Consider the following 16,702-nt stretch of genomic DNA (forward strand, 5'->3'; position numbering starts at 1 on the left):
GTAGGCATTTAAGACATAGTTATAAAAGTTATTATAAATTGATTAGTAGCGGCATTCAAATTTCTAATATTGTAAAAGATGGCCGACGCATTAAGATACATTAATGTTTAAGGTATTTTTATTTAAAGTCCTGCTGATCAAAATAAACATAAACTATAGTTTATCAAACCTTTATTTTAATCGATTTGGTTCATTTAGTTATCGAAATGGAACGTAAATATTGATTTTATTGTGAACAATAACTGTCAATGTCAATTAGCTGTCAATTCGCCACCAGCAGTTTGTCAAAAAGGTTTTCTTAACTTCTTAGAAGCTGTTTATTTTAATTTATTGATGTTTCATAATTTCTTAAGTGTACTGTATCTTCATTTTAATCAGGTCCAGGTAAAAAAGTGTATCTGAACTTCAATTATTTAGCATGCAGATTATTGTAAGAGTTTACAAATTGCCGAAATTTTCTGTGGGAGTCAATGACCAGGTAGACATAAATTTTTTTCTCCGACCTATTTTTAATTTATTTTGGTGATTCTTTGGTTAAAACTATCTGGAACGTTAACATAGTTTGCTTTTAGTACCGTATATTATTATTATTAGAACCATTTCAGTTTATCTTAGTTATTATCTTTTCGCACATATTTAATTAATAAATACATATTATACACATTTTACCACACTATTACATTGTAGTTTGTAATAAAAATTAAGATTTTGACATGTATCTCCTTAGCCCAATTCAAGTTCACACCTTTGACTCTACACTGAACACTTTAGTTGACTGAACTAATTTATTGATTATGTTATTATTTCTTTATTTACTTTTGAATAAACCTTTTACACATTATTTTCAGAGCTGCACTTATTACTCCAGTCACTTCATGAATTCTTAGTTTTCTTGTAGCTAAATTATACATTGTTATTTCAAAGATAATTATAATTTATTCTCCTTGTAGTTGGATTAATAGCCACAGTAATAGCAGTATTATTATCATGTTTTATTTTTTCTTTTTTACAATACTTTGTTTTTTATACTTCCTAGTTGTAAACCAATCCTTTTAAATATAAACAAAGAAATATTATAATAAGCTTTGTTATAATTACTATATAGTTTTAAATCTGGTGATGCAATGGCAAATCCTCTGGTGTTGCAAATATCCATAGGAGACTTTGACTACTTTCCATTAGGTAGCATGTATGCTTTATCATTATGCTGAAATATTTAAAAAAAAGTATTATTTTAAATAAGCATTACTTTAACTTTACATGTTAGAATTTATTATTAGGATAATGGTCATAAGATGGATATTTACCTTCAGTGTACAGTTATTTTTACATTGATGACATCACACAATATAACAGTAATGGAGACTCATAATATTTTTTAAATACTTAGTTATAAGTCACCACAGCTTTAGCTTTACCATACATGTATGTGTGATTGACAATGCATTTAAATATATGTGTAGTTGTCTTAGCATCCACAGCATAGGGAGTCTTATTGCAGAGTTATAAGTCTAGGAAAAGTTATATATTTTTTTAAACTACTAAGTGACTTTTTTCTTTGTAACGGCTTTAACGATTTGCGGTTTTTAATTTCTTTATTACCGACATTTCAACCCAGTTGTATGGAATTAAAAACTGCATATCATGAGTACCCGTTACATAATAAAATGTCTCAATTCTGCGATAATTTTAGTCTAAAATCATATATAAGTGACTTTTACTATAATTGATTGGACATAAAAGAATTTTATTTAATAATTTATATATCAATATATGTATTTCAGGAAATCAGCATTAATGCAGAACCGGGAGATGTTGATCAATGATCAGCTTCGCAATCCCAATGAGTTAGACATCAGCCTAAGGATGGAGTTTGGGCCGTTTGAAACCGTGCACAAATGGAAGCGCATGTCCGAGTGCTACGAGTTTGTCGGAGCAAGGTAGTATTAGTTTCCAGGAGATAAAATAGTTGCTTATGGACATTTATAATAAATACTCATGATTTTTTTTTTTTTTTTATAATATAGGAGTAGCAGACGAGCATGCAGTCCACCTGATGGTAAGTGGCTACTGCCGCCTATGGACATCTGTAATCAACCCCAGATAGGATTAGATATTCCTACCTGAGGTCGGCCACAGATGCGCCGCTACCTCTGAGGACTAAGCTGGAACGCCTCGGAAAAGTCTGTCTCCCTTACCACACCCTTCAAAACGGAACACAGCAGCGCCTATTACTGCTGTTATTAGGTAGGAATAGGTGTGGCGGTGGTGCCGCCGGAGTCGAACCATAAAGGGTTCTACCACCTTCAAAATTGTCACTGTGAACTAAACTTTCCTTTGCAAGGGATTTGTAAAAGGTACATTACTTTAAAAAATACAAGCCTCAGGCATTAGTATTATTATTTTAAAGGCAATAATTTATGAAACACAAATATAAGTTATTAAAAATCTGGAACACTTATGGAATACTGCCAAGACTTCCAAGAAGCGGCATAATGACCCAAATGAAAGTGGAAATGTCTGTTTTCATAAGTTTCCACTTAAAATAACCGATAATAGATTTACCGTTTATGTATTTCCGACGAACTTTTGTTACAGGCGAAGCAAGCACACGGCAGTGGCGTACAAAGACGCGATATACGTGTTCGGCGGTGACAACGGCAAGTCGATGCTGAACGATCTGATCAGGTTCGACATCCGGGAGAAGTCATGGACGAAGACCGGATGCATGGGGACACCTCCCGCGCCGCGATACCATCATTCCGCTGTAGTAAGTCATAATAATTGGCCAAGTGTATGTGCGAACTCGCACACGGAGGGTTTCGTACGACCAATATTTTCATATTTTTTTTATTACCACGCTTTTATTAGCTTGAGTTATATGTATGTATGTTACAGAATCTTTGAACTCGATTTTTACCCACTTTGAACGGTTCGATTAATTTAAAATTTAGAACAATTATCAAGAGCAGATGACAATACACGATTATAATAATTTTATCCCATGGTGGTGCGTGGTTTTTTAGTTTTTAAACTATAAGTATATTATTTTTAGTATTTGTTATTATAGCAGCCACAGAAGTATATGCATTGTGAAATTTAGAATTACGGTTCAATAGATAAAGCGAAAAACGTCGGAGAAATAGCGGTTTCTTGTATGGCGACCCCCATTTATGTTCAACTTCTTTTTATTTTTAGTATTTGTTGTTAAAGCGGCAACCTTTATACATACTCTGTAAAAATGTCAAGTATCTATCTATTACGGTTCAGGAGATAGAGCCCTAAACGGACGGACAGACTGCGGATTCTTAGTAATAGGGTTCCGTTTTTACCCTTTAGGTACGGAACACTAAAACTATCTTCTTTTTAAGTTTAAAAGTCGTAGAACCCTTTGTAGTTCGACTACGGCGTCACCACCGAGAAATCTATTTCTGTCTAATAATAGCAGCATTGCTGTTCTGATTTGAAGGGTGGTTCATTCAAAAGAATACTTTGTCGAGGCATTACAGCTTAGTATTCAAGGGTGGTGGCGCATCTGTCGCCGACCTCAGATAGGAAGTTAGCTTCCTAAGTAGCTAAGATAACATTAGTCTTATCTGGGGTTAATGACTCTATCGGCGGCAGTAGCCACATATCATCAGGCGGATTGTATGCTTGTCTGCTACTCTTATACTATAAAAAAAAGTTAGAAACAAGCATTGTTTATACTGATATTATTAGTAATTAGGTCTAAGCTTCAAATAGAACAGGTGATCTACTTAAAGTAAATAACAGGTTTCCTGATTTTTATGACTACACAACAATGAGATATACAGGATTTTACCAAAATCTTTAAATCAGAATGCAGGCAATAGATGGATCAACACAACCTTTTTTCAAAAAACGTTTTTGATCAAGAGGTCAATTTCGTTTTTTTTTTATTTCATTGTCTAATCTTAACCATAACTCAATTTTGGGATCTGAAAGTTATAAGATCAATAATTAAAAAATGAGAAATTTTTGACATTGTGAAAATTTTTATTTCTTCAATTCTAGGTGCACAGATCATCGATGTTCGTGTTTGGTGGGTATACCGGAGACATTCTAGCGAATTCGAACCTGACTAACAAGAATGATCTGTTCGAATACAAGTTCCAAAGCGCACAGTGGGTGCAGTGGAGGTTTACTGGGCAGTGAGTATCCTGTGAGAATATTGTTGACTTGGTGGTATTATTAATTATAACATGCATTATGGGTTTTTTAACAAATGATAGAATATTTACACATACTCAATACTTATTATATTATATATACTTATATAGGTGACTGTATATTTTCTATAGGAATATACCACAGACCTGTAAAAACAAATACATGTCTGTGGAATATATATTACTTAAAAGCTCGCGATGCGCATTTAGATCATGAACTTACTTCTTTCAATTCAAATTTTCGGAGTCTTATTATATTAAAAATGTCGAATGATGACTAATTATTATTGGTCATCATGAGATATTCCTAATACTTATGTAACATACATACATACCTGAGAATTCTCTAAAATGTTTTCAAAGACTGCATAATGGTAGAGTCCGCGCCATACTGCTAGTCCGCCCCAAATACAGTAACGAGTCGCGTCGCAATAGCAAATTGTAGACATTAGCGGGACGAAGGTAACACGGGACCCTCCGCATCCTCGCTGCCCGCTCTCACCCGCGGGTACATAGCTCCATTAGTGTGCCCTTACGTTGATACGGAGTAGGGTTGTTGCGAATATCAGCATCAGCATCCGCTGATTATCAGCTTTCTTTTACATATCAGCATCCGCATCCGCAACAAAAGATGCTGATATTTAATGCTGATATTGAAATTGTAACGTGTTCGTTGAAGGCGGGACCGAGTTTAAATCACGTGGAGTTTTAGCCAATCACAGAAGTTTATAAACACAAGTTGTCATCAAACAATCATTCGATTGTATTGACAACGTAATTTGGTCAGACATCAATAACTTTCGATAATAGTTCAATCAATCAATAACAGAATTATGTATTCAATTCATAATGCCACATCCAGTGAAAAGTACAATATGACCAAATATTTCGTTATTGAACAAAGATACGACACAGTGTAGTTTTTGTAAAAAAAAATAAGAAATAAATGCCGACTTCTGTGTCACTGCAGAGTGGAGGGTAGCTAAAGTGGGTGTTGGTTTCGTTCTGAAGTCAGTGCTAAATATGCCGTTGAATAACGGCGTAAACAGCGTGTTCAATATGAGCGCCGGCTTCGGAGATATGTGCTGAGCCAAAATTTGTTTCAGTTGATTTTTGCTTTGTGACATGGAAGTCGATTGTATTTTTTAATTAATTTTTTTTTCACCCTTTTTTAGTGATGACATACTAAAAATCTTACAAATGCACTAGTCGCCCTTACAATTTTTGAAAGTTCCCCTCGATTTCTCTTGTCTGCCATCATCAGACGCTTATTTTCTTATAATGGAACTACTTTGGAAATATCTTTTTTTCCAACAAAATAAAAATCATCCAATTCCGTTCATAAACGACGAAGTTATCCGCGAACAAACATAAAAAAGACATATATACGGTAGAATTGAGAAACCGCCTCATTTTGTGAAGTTGGTTAAAAAAGACTTTTTTTTTTTATAATATGAGAGTAGCAGACGAGCATGCAGTCCACCTGATGGTAAGTGGCTACTGCCGCCCATGGACATCTGTAATCAACCCCAGATAGGATTAGATATTCCTACCTGAGGTCGGCCACAGATGCGCCGCTACCCCTGAGGACTAAGCTGGAACGCCTCGGAAAAGTCTATCTCCCTTACCACACCCTTCAAACCGGAACACAGCAGCGCCTAACACTGCTGTTATTAGGTAGAAATAGGTGTGGCGGTGGTGCCGCCGGAGTCGAACCACAAAGGGTTCTACCAGCTTCGAAAAGAACTGTAAGACTATTCTCGTAAGGGACGTACAAACACCTCAGTATAAAATATATTTATATTTAGTATTTTTAAATATCAGCATCAGCTGATATTAATCTGAAAAAATCAGCATCAGCATCAGCATCCGCTGATCTAGTAAAAACCTGCATCAGCAACAACCCTGATACGGAGTATTCGCTTGTAGTTGTGTTCGACCGCATTGGCTCTCTGACTGACATCTGCGCGCATTCACTTCAGAGCGGACTTGAAGTTTGGCGCGGAATATAGTTATCTAGAGTCTGTCTAATTATCCAGGGAACCAGTGCCGAGATCAGCGCATGGTGCAGCGGTGTACGACGACAAGTTGTGGATATTCGCCGGGTATGATGGTAACGCGCGGTTGAACGATATGTGGACTATTAACTTAGTGGTAGGTATACATAGAATATTCAAGTAAATGTAAGTTATTATATATCTATAGTCTGATTCATAATTAGGTGTCCAAAATGTAAACAAAGAAATGTCATTGTCAAAATACGATTACAGGTATTGCAAACCCCTTAAAAATTAACAAGAAACGAAAACTTTCACAAACTCAACAAAAAACAATAACTTAATAACTGCACACAATTAAAAAAAACGCGCAATGAATACTAGAAAACATTCGAGTTGGACCACGATCACGAAAATGAATAATATCAACTACGAAACTTAAAAATGGCGGCACAATAAATGTTTTGGATCCCGATTGTGTTACCATTATCACAATTTAATTTTCGAACATAAATCTTGTTTTTTATTATTATTACTGTATGAAATAAAATTTAATTAATATAAATGTTGGAAAATGTGAATTGATTTTAATTTATTTAGATTATTATTTTATTATCATTGTATTCATTTAATTTTGTCAAAAATAAGAATCTTTCATTTGAAACATATTTTCTTGATAGGTCAACACCTTTGTTTACATTTTGGACACCTAATTATGAATCGGACTATATGTATTTAACAGGTTTTATGTCTAACTGCTGAACATGGAACTCTTCTAATAGGTAGAAACTTAGAGCATCCTATATATCATCTCGTGTCTATTTTTTATTATTATTTATTTGTACTATCCTGTCTGACTTATATGACAGAAAAAAATCTTTGTTATTTTTTGTTGTCCTTATGTTTCAACATGTGCATGTATGTTTTGTTATAATATTATATCAATTTATACATTGATATTATGTTATGTACAAAATTATTGAACTGCTTTTTTTTGTTTTTTTTTTCAATTTTTTTTTCTTTTCAGTCTTGAGCTATTTTCATTTTCACTTAATAGACACACATACCTTTTTCGCGCGTTACCACTGCTGCAGGGGGAGGAGCACCAGTGGGAGTGCGTGGCGCAGAAGGGCCAGTGCCCGCCCACGTGCTGCAACTTCCCCGTGGCGGTCGCGCGCGGCAAGATGTACGTGTTCAGCGGCCAGAGTGGAGCTAAGATCACCAATGCGCTCTTCCAATTCGATTTCGAGACGCACACGTGAGTGACTGATGAGATTTGTTTTACGTGCAAGGATTACCTATCGCCGTTTATTAATAATCGATCTATCTTATGTTTTGTCTATCGATTTTAGACATTTTTTTCATAGTAGACATTGTCAAATTTCGATCTTTGGTAGGTAAACCTTGAATAGATTCAATATTAACAATGAATGTATAACATCGACACATAACACTTGGCATTTAAAAGATGATTGAACCCGTATGGTTCAAATGGGGAGGCACCAAAACATTTGTGAAGGTGGTAGAACCCTTTGTGGTTCGACTCCGGCGGCACCACCGCCACACCTATTTCTACCTAATAACAGCAGTGTTAGGCACTGCTGTGTTCCGGTTTGAAGGGTGTGGTAAGGGAGACAGACTTTTCCGAGGCGTTCCAGCGTAGTCCTCAGGGGTAGCGGCGCATCTGTGGCCGACCTCAGGTAGGAATATCTAATCCTATCTAGGGTTGATTACAGATATCCATGGGCGGCAGTAGCCACTTACCATCAGGTGGACTGCATGCTCGTCTGCTACTCTTATATTATAAAAAAAAACACATCTATTTCTAGCGTCTTTTGTTCCGGTTTCTACCGGACACCACACCTTTCTGGGTGTGGATGCCAACTAGCTTACAAGTTAGACTACCATCTTAGTCCTCAGGAGTGACTACATAACTGTGATCGATTTCAGGTAGAGTCTTATTCTATGTAAAACTGATAACAGGTAGTGGCCCCCTTCGCTACCATCAGGCATTAACAATAAAATATGACACAATACACTTAGTTAGTAATTTGTATACATCTGTCTTTCTAGTTGGAGTCGAGTATGCACGGAGCACTTGCTGCGCAGTGCGGGCCCGGCGCCCGCGCGGCGGTACGGCCACGTGATGGTGCCGCACGGCCGGCATCTGTACGTGTTCGGTGGCGCCGCCGACAACACGCTGCCTTCAGACTTACACTGCTTCGATCTGGATACGCAGATGTGGTGAGTTATGCGTATTGTCGTTTATTCATTCATTCAGTCATTAATCATTAAAGAAAAACTGACTCACGAGGTGGTTTTGTCAGGTAATGTTTCATTCACTCATTCATAGGGTTTAGATGTTCCGCTGATTTGAATGTAATGCCTTTATATTTGCTGTAGCGGTATCAGCGGCTCCGCCCGCCTTTTATTCAATCATAATAATATATAGCCTATAGCACACCTGAATAGTAAAGCTTTCTGTTTGTGAAAGAATTTTCACAATCGGTTCATTATTTTTGAAGATTAGCCCTTACAAACAAACACAAATAAACAAAAAAGTTACAAACTTTACCTCTTTATATCACAAGCATTACGATCTGAATACGCAATTCTCATGAGTCATGGTCCTGTGCGGTCACGTGATTCCTTCATCAATAAGGCAAAGTCAACATGTGAGGTTATATGGCCAAATCATGATGCCTAATGACCTAGCTGGTTTTTTGGCAACGAGACTACTAAACAAATGAGAAATATGTTCCAATACTTTAAAACAGGACGACACATTTCTTATAAAAAAAGTGACTCTGGCATAACCATTCATTTGTTCATAAAGGAGATCGATTCAAACAGAGCTTTTAATTTGGTCTAAATTATAATAGTCTTAATTTCTATAATTAGTCTAATTTTTAATTTAATTCTCCAGGTCAGTGATCTTGCCCGCGGCGGACTCGCAGATCCCCCTGGGTCGGCTGTTCCACGCGGGCGCGGTGGTTGGCGACGCCATGTATATATTCGGTGGCACTGTCGACAACAATGTGCGGAGCGGCGACCTGTATAGATTCCAGGTACTGTAGAAATATAAGTATACGTAGCATAGTAGCATAAATATTAAATAGCATCGAATTCATTCATATATATATCTCACACTAGTGATTAACAAATAGGACGTAAGACCAGTGTATAATTTATACATAAAGCCTGCAGATTTTCTTTTACCAGACAAATAATAATTGTAATAATATTCAATTTTAAATTTAATCTACATGTAAACATTTTATTAGAATGATATACAAACATTTTTAAAACTGTATATTTTAAGTTATATGTAGATTGCAGTGATCGTTTATATTGTAAATCTAGTCTCTCAAAATACTAATTATGGTAAAAATATATAAAATCCAGTGATGTTGATTGAAGTTTCAAGTGAAAATTCCACAACTGTTCAAATCAAATCAAATAACTTTATTGTGGAACATAGGTTTAAAACATAGGTGAACATTGGGTAATTATCCGCCATATTTCGGCCTCATGTTCACTTGTAACAAATTAGGTCATATCAATTTAATGCTTGTCCAGTTATCGAACTACCCCCGCTGCACGTTACACGACGACTTCGGGCGGATCCTGAAGTCTCAGCAGTTCTGCGATGTGACCATCTTGGTGGGCCCCGAGAAGACCACCGTGCTCGCCCACCAGGCCATGCTGGCGGCCAGGTCGCAGTACCTCCGGTTGAAGATTAAGTGAGTTATTGTTTTATTTTAGGTAATGTAAAGTTAAACTTTATGTTAACTATCTTTATGTTTAAAATTTAGTAGTTCATTAATAAGTAGTTAGTTTAACTAAAACTACTAAAATTATATAAATAGAATGAATGAGCAAAATCGCTGCCCCGAGGAAGTTTACTCAAGATACTAGCAGTATAACTATCTCTATCTATATAATAAAATAATTAGAAATTAAAAAGACCTAATTTAACCAAAGAATCCCGTATTTCAATGACTTTGAAATAAAAAAGATTAAATAATTAGTGGTACCTTTTTAAAATTTAAGCAAAGCGCGAGTCGACCTAGCCGCCCAGATTGCTGAAGGGGAAGTGGAACTAGTGCCATGGTCGTACAAGTCGAAGCCGCAGCTGACGATCACGCTGCCCGAGGCCACTCCGGAAGCTTTCAACATGGTGTTGAACTATATTTACACCGACCGAATTGATCCAACTGAGAAAGGTAAGCAACTGATTCGTTCATTCATTCTATTTACAATTTTATGTCCTATGTAATTTGTTTTAATCAAAATTTTGTTTTCCCGTCTCCTTCCGTGGTCGCGCCAGATGATGACCCTGGGTCACCGGCGACGATCCTGCTGGTGATGGAGGTGCTGCGACTGGCGCTGACGCTGAAGGTTCCTCGGCTGCGTGGACTATGCGCACGTTATCTGCGCGCCAACCTCTGCCTCAGCAACGTGCTGCAGGCGCTGCACGCCGCGCACTACGCCGGCCTGCAGTGCATCAAGGAGTACTGTCTCAGGTGAGGTGTGACGTCACTGCGCGCCAACCTCTGCCTCAGCAACGTGCTGCAGGCGCTGCACGCCGCGCACTACGCCGGCCTGCAGTGCATCAAGGAGTACTGTCTCAGGTGAGGTGTGACGTCACTGCGCGCCAACCTCTGCCTCAGCAACGTGCTGCAGGCGCTGCACGCCGCGCACTACGCCGGCCTGCAGTGCATCAAGGAGTACTGTCTCAGGTGAGGTGTGACGTCACTGCGCGCCAACCTCTGCCTCAGCAACGTGCTGCAGGCGCTGCACGCCGCGCACTACGCCGGCCTGCAGTGCATCAAGGAGTACTGTCTCAGGTGAGGTGTGACGTCACTGCGCGCCAACCTCTGCCTCAGCAACGTGCTGCAGGCGCTGCACGCCGCGCACTACGCCGGCCTGCAGTGCATCAAGGAGTACTGTCTCAGGTGAGGTGTGACGTCACTGCGCGCCAACCTCTGCCTCAGCAACGTGCTGCAGGCGCTGCACGCCGCGCACTACGCCGGCCTGCAGTGCATCAAGGAGTACTGTCTCAGGTGAGGTGTGACGTCACTGCGCGTTCTACGTGCCAACTTCTGCACGTGTCGTTGTGACGTCACAAGCTAGTCTTCCTGACGCTGAAAGTGCCGCGGCGGGCGTAACAATTAAAACTCGCTTTAATTACAATATGCTGACTCGTCATAATTAAATTAATTTGTTGTAGGTTCGTGGTAAAGGACTACAACTTCACACAGATCGTAATGTCGAAAGAATTTGAAGTGCTGGAACAGAAATTGATGGTGGAGGTGATACGACGAAATCAGGTTCCTCCGCAGAAGGCCTCGACCCAAAATAACATGGACTGCGATGATGAGATAATAGGTAATTATAAAAATGATTTTTTAAAATAATAATGTCAAATTAAACCTCAGTTAAATATTGAGTGAGTTAAACATTGATGAAATTTGAAACATTCAATCTCAAATATCAGTGTATTCCACGCCTAAGTCCTAAGCTCGCTCCACATTTTACCGACAATCTCGCAAGAATCTCGTGAGAACGCGAGAAAAATCCGTTTTGTATAGGCTCCACATTCTCTTTTGTCGTGCTTTTCTCGCGTTCTCGCGAGATTCTCGCGAGAATGTTGGGCGGGCTTTAGACGCTCATTCTCAGCTTCGGCGCACATTCTCAAATTTTAAACTAACCGCGTGTCGTTTCCCACGTGTCAGGTACGACGCTGGAGCAGGACATGTGCGTGTTCATGTCGGCGGGCGGCGGCGCCGCCGAGCTGGCGGACGTGCAGCTGCGCGTGGGCAGCGCGCCGCGGCCCGCGCACCGCTCCGTGCTCGCCGCGCGCGCCTCCTACTTCGAGGCCATGTTCCGCTCCTTCTCGCCGCAGGACAACATCGTCAACGTGAGTGTCCCCCGCCAGTGCCCCGCCGGCCGCGGCCGGAGCGGGACGTGTGCCCGGGGGCGGCGCGCCGCGGCCCGCGGCCAATGAGATCCAATTGATACTGGAAGTATTCGTCTAGTTGGGGGCCATATTCGCCTCGCTCCAAGAGTACATCATGAGCATAATTTGCATATTATTTGTAGGGCACGTTGCTAAAATAAGACATATTGTGCGTGTTCATAATAGCTATGTAAAAAAAATATATATAGGCAGCTCATTTTTATAATTTTTATTGATTTCCATAGATTCAAATCTGCGACACGGTGCCGTCGGAAGAGGCGTTCGACTCCTTGCTGAGGTACATCTACTATGGCGATACCAACATGCCTACTGAGGACTCGTTGTATCTGTTCCAAGCGCCGATATATTATGGTATGTATTTAATAATTTATGCATTGAGTCTATTCAATAAAGACAATTGAAAATGAAAGATAAAAAAAAAAAAATTATCTTTTTATCAATATTTAGACTTTAAATTATTACTATATCTAAATCTAAAATGAATTTAATGGCATAGCAAGACCTCCAGAACTAAGCAATTGACTGAATAACTGCTTTATGTATTTGTTTGAATTTCTCCTAAAAAATCATTCTGATAATTATATTATATTTAACTATGACTTACAGTATTAAACCACTACGAACTCGTATTGCATTTCAATTAAAGACAGGTGGCAGTTAACATCACGTGGGCTACATACATGTTTACACACAAAATAATCAAACCCCCCGCAGGGTTCACGAACAACCGCTTGCAGGTGTTCTGCAAGCACAACCTGCAGAGCAACGTGTCGCCGGACAACGTGCTCGCCATCCTGCAGGCGGCGGACCGCATGCGCACCGCCGACATCAAGGAGTATGCGTTAAAGATGATCGTGCACCACTTCAGCCTGGTCGGTATACTGTCGCCACAATACTCACCTACGTTCAATGGAAATTTAATATTGATGGATTAGCTCCAATGGATTATATTGCTGCTCAGTTATAAGGGACCCAGTAGATGCTAATTTTAGCATCGGCGATAAATAATTTAGCTGCTGTGCGAATGGTAGTTGCAGAAATCAAACGGTACATTCGGATATGTGGGGATCCGATTGTAGCTACTTGTGGACGCTCGATGCAACAAGTAAATATGAAAAACATAATGTGGGGTTAATAGAGTTACTAAAACATGCATTTTCGCCGTATTAATATCGGCAAAAGTGTTTTACGGCGACGAAACGCAGTAACGCTAAAAGGTGATGCAATCGCCGCAATGCAGCGATGCATCACCGCATGCGGCGATACATGATGATGTATGTGTGGTAGAACCCTTTGTGGTTCGACTCCGGCGGCACCACCGCCACACCTATTTCTACCTAATAACAGCAGTGTTAGGCGCTGCTGTGTTCCGGTTTGAAGGGTGTGGTAAGGGAGACAGACTTTTCCGAGGCGTTCCAGCTTAGTCCTCAGGGGTAGCGGCGCATCTGTGGCCGACCTCAGGTAGGAATATCTAATCCTATCTGGGGTTGATTACAGATGTCCATGGGCGGCAGTAGCCACATCAGGTGGACTGCATGCTCGTCTGCTATTCTTATATTATAAAAAAAAAAAAAAAAATGTGAATGCTAAATAGCGTGGCTGCTAGAGCCGTAAGGTGTTCCTTTAAGTAATGTGTTTCACAGCCATTTACTTTTTTGAAACAGGTGGCACGTCAAGACGCAATCAAGAACTTGGCGCAGCCGCTGCTAGTGGACATCGTGACGGCGTTGGCGGAGGAGGCGCAGTGCGACACGCCCCTCCCGCCCTCGCAGCCGCGCTCCCTCCCCTCCTCCTCCTCCGCCGACACCCTCTCCGACGACCCGGAGTACCTACGTCACAAGTCATTCAAGTCCTAGTATTCAATGAACAGTGACGTCGACGACTTATAGTGGATCAGTGCCGTGGGTGCCGGGTGCATGTGCCGCAAGGGTGACTCTCTTAAGTCCTGCTTGGATACGAAGGCTGGGTTATGTGTGTGTTTATAGCGCCCACGACAAAAGGAATAGTGTGGACACAGAGGTACTACGCAGTTGATTGTGGTGTTGATTAATAAATGTAGGTACAAATGTTATTAATATGTGGCTTTAATTTGTTAACGCACAAAAGTAGTCATAGATGAAGTCACCAAGTAGACTCATAGGCTGTTTGTCTACTGCACCGTCACCGAGCCGATACCGAGAACGAGATTTATTTTGGGCCGATTTAAATAAGTCGTGACGGCGATAGTTTGTCCACTGCGACCGAGATCGGCGGTTCATATTGTTCTATCGATATCGGCGTGTGACGACAGTGTATGGACAAGTTCCAACGTGTTTTATCTAGCGGCCACGCCGATCTACTCGAAATATCGGCGGACGGGATGACGGTGCTCGGGTGACGGGCGTGCGGTGGACAAGCTGCTACAGTAAATGTATGTACGCTACTTCGGCGCCGTCATTAATTATCGTTATCGGCTCGGTGACGGTTGCAGTGGACAAACAGCGTTAATCTTTGAAACGCATTAGACAACGCACTCGTAGGACTATATTTGAGAGCCTGTATCCTGATTGAGTCAAACTGCACAGGATGGAAATAATGTCTATATAATTATATCCTCTTAGCGCACACGAAGGCTTTAATTTATATCTGCATCAAGATTCTATTTGGTAACTTTGAATATGAATAATACGCACAATAATTATATTATAAATGGTGTTTTACATGTATGCATTCCCCCTATTAACGTAAATTCGAACACAGTGAACACCAATTATACTTATCTTATGTGCAGAGGTTATAATGTATGTAGTTACGGACCTCACAATGAAATCTTTTTGGCTTTAACTATTAATTATTTGCCTGAGTGAATAAATAATTGTTTGTTACTCACATTCATTCCTCATGTAGAAGGCTTAAAAGTAATTTTCTATGTGACAGAACTTTATCGTCATACATAAATCTTGTGACGCAAATATTCAATGAAATCTGTAATTTTAGGATAAACTGTAGTTTGTGTAACACTAATAACTATAAAGTCCCTAATAATAATTAATTATAGTATACAATATAATCAACATAAATGGATGCTCTAAGAAATATATAACAAAAACAACAATAAATAGTAAAAATACTAAATCATCCTTTCTATTGGAGTTCTGGGCTTATTTTTTTGTAGTTTGAAATTAACTCAGTAGGTTGGTTTAATTTATACATGCCTAAATACCGCGTTAGAAACTAGGATGTTAGAAATAGCTGAACATATACAACAAAAAATTCAATATATTTGGCTGGAGTAAAACTAACATAATACAATGCTAGTATCTTTCCTTATGAATTAAATGCAGTAAATTGCTAAATTCAGGTGATTTATGAAGGTCATCAGATTAACTATATTATTATGGAATCATCTTAAGTCTACTTCTCATGAACTTGATCAAAGTACTAGTTGTTAATAGTATGATTATGCTGCTAATTATGGTGGAATAATTAAATTTTTTGATATAAAATAGTTTTCACTGTTATATTTGATCTATTTGCCTTATAAAGTTAGATAAGTAATTGTATGCCAAAAATATCCTGTTAATTTTTCAGACATGGAAATTTAGTAATAGAATATGGTTATTTAATGTGTGACTTATGTTACAATGTCCAATTACTTCAGATATGCTTTATATTTTGTATGTTATAAAATATGTATATGTAAATTTCATTTGTCTCAAATATTTTCTGATTTGTTATTGTTACACTATTAAGTATTTTAATAATGCACTTTGTTATAATGTGATGTATTATTATCAGTCTTATAGTAATATAGCATTTTAATAAGATTAAAAAGATATCTAGTCATATATTGCATAATTATATGATACTATTCATAAAAGTTATTGTACTAAAAATAGAATAAAACTACATAATGTTTTAAATTAAAGATAATTTAATTACTTTGTTAACATTAAACTAATAAATTATAACATCATATTCACGGTGAAGATGTTTCATTTTTCCCAAATTATTCATACTTGTGCTTGATATCCTTCCAGAGTTTCTGAAATTAAATAATTATTATAAGAAACAAAAAATGAACAGCTTAAAAATTATAGCCTTTTGTCACTGCTATAGTTTAGAGGTGTGCAACAACTCATTTGTCAAAAATCTGTCAAACCATTTGCACTGTAGGGTGTCCCAATTAATGAGACATTACATATAGTCCACACCAAACTGCTAGTCCGCTCTGAAGTTGTTGCGAGCAGGTGTAGTCATACAATTTGCTATGGATATATGATTCATTTCTATATTCAGAGCAGACTAGCAGTTTTACACGGACTATACCCTCAAAATAATTATTCTCTACAATATGGAAAAAGAATTCATAAGTATTTTAACATAAATTATCTCACCATTATTAATTAATTGTCCCATTGTTGGGCATGGGATACCTATCAGACAGGAAAGAACCATTACCAGGTTTTCCAACTAATTACTCCGATGTAACAATCCACCTGTGGTCTGCTTCAGACAAACATTTAAATCCTATCTGGAGTTCATTACAGATG

The 16,702-nt window shown here is 38.6% G+C and overlaps 1 protein-coding gene across 1 annotated transcript; it reads left to right on the forward strand.

The window, feature by feature from the left end:
- The first annotated feature begins 271 nt into the window (after positions 1-271).
- On the forward strand, positions 272-15,606 carry LOC140746165 (leucine-zipper-like transcriptional regulator 1). Its single transcript, XM_073078192.1, has 16 exons — positions 272-478; positions 1,785-1,940; positions 2,599-2,770; positions 4,036-4,172; positions 6,230-6,344; positions 7,282-7,445; positions 8,261-8,431; positions 9,114-9,255; positions 9,767-9,930; positions 10,241-10,413; positions 10,518-10,713; positions 11,421-11,578; positions 11,926-12,110; positions 12,395-12,521; positions 12,885-13,042; positions 13,835-15,606. Exons 1-16 carry the CDS (start codon positions 471-473, stop codon positions 14,024-14,026), a joined length of 2,418 nt encoding a protein of 805 aa, XP_072934293.1. The 5' UTR covers positions 272-470; the 3' UTR covers positions 14,027-15,606.
- Positions 15,607-16,702: the final 1,096 nt, after the last annotated feature.

The sequence above is a fragment of the Epargyreus clarus genome, unplaced genomic scaffold (genome assembly GCF_041222505.1).
Source record: "Epargyreus clarus isolate Ecla_fem2 unplaced genomic scaffold, WU_Ecla_fem_2.2 ptg000012l, whole genome shotgun sequence".
Classification (NCBI taxonomy): domain Eukaryota; kingdom Metazoa; phylum Arthropoda; class Insecta; order Lepidoptera; family Hesperiidae; genus Epargyreus; species Epargyreus clarus.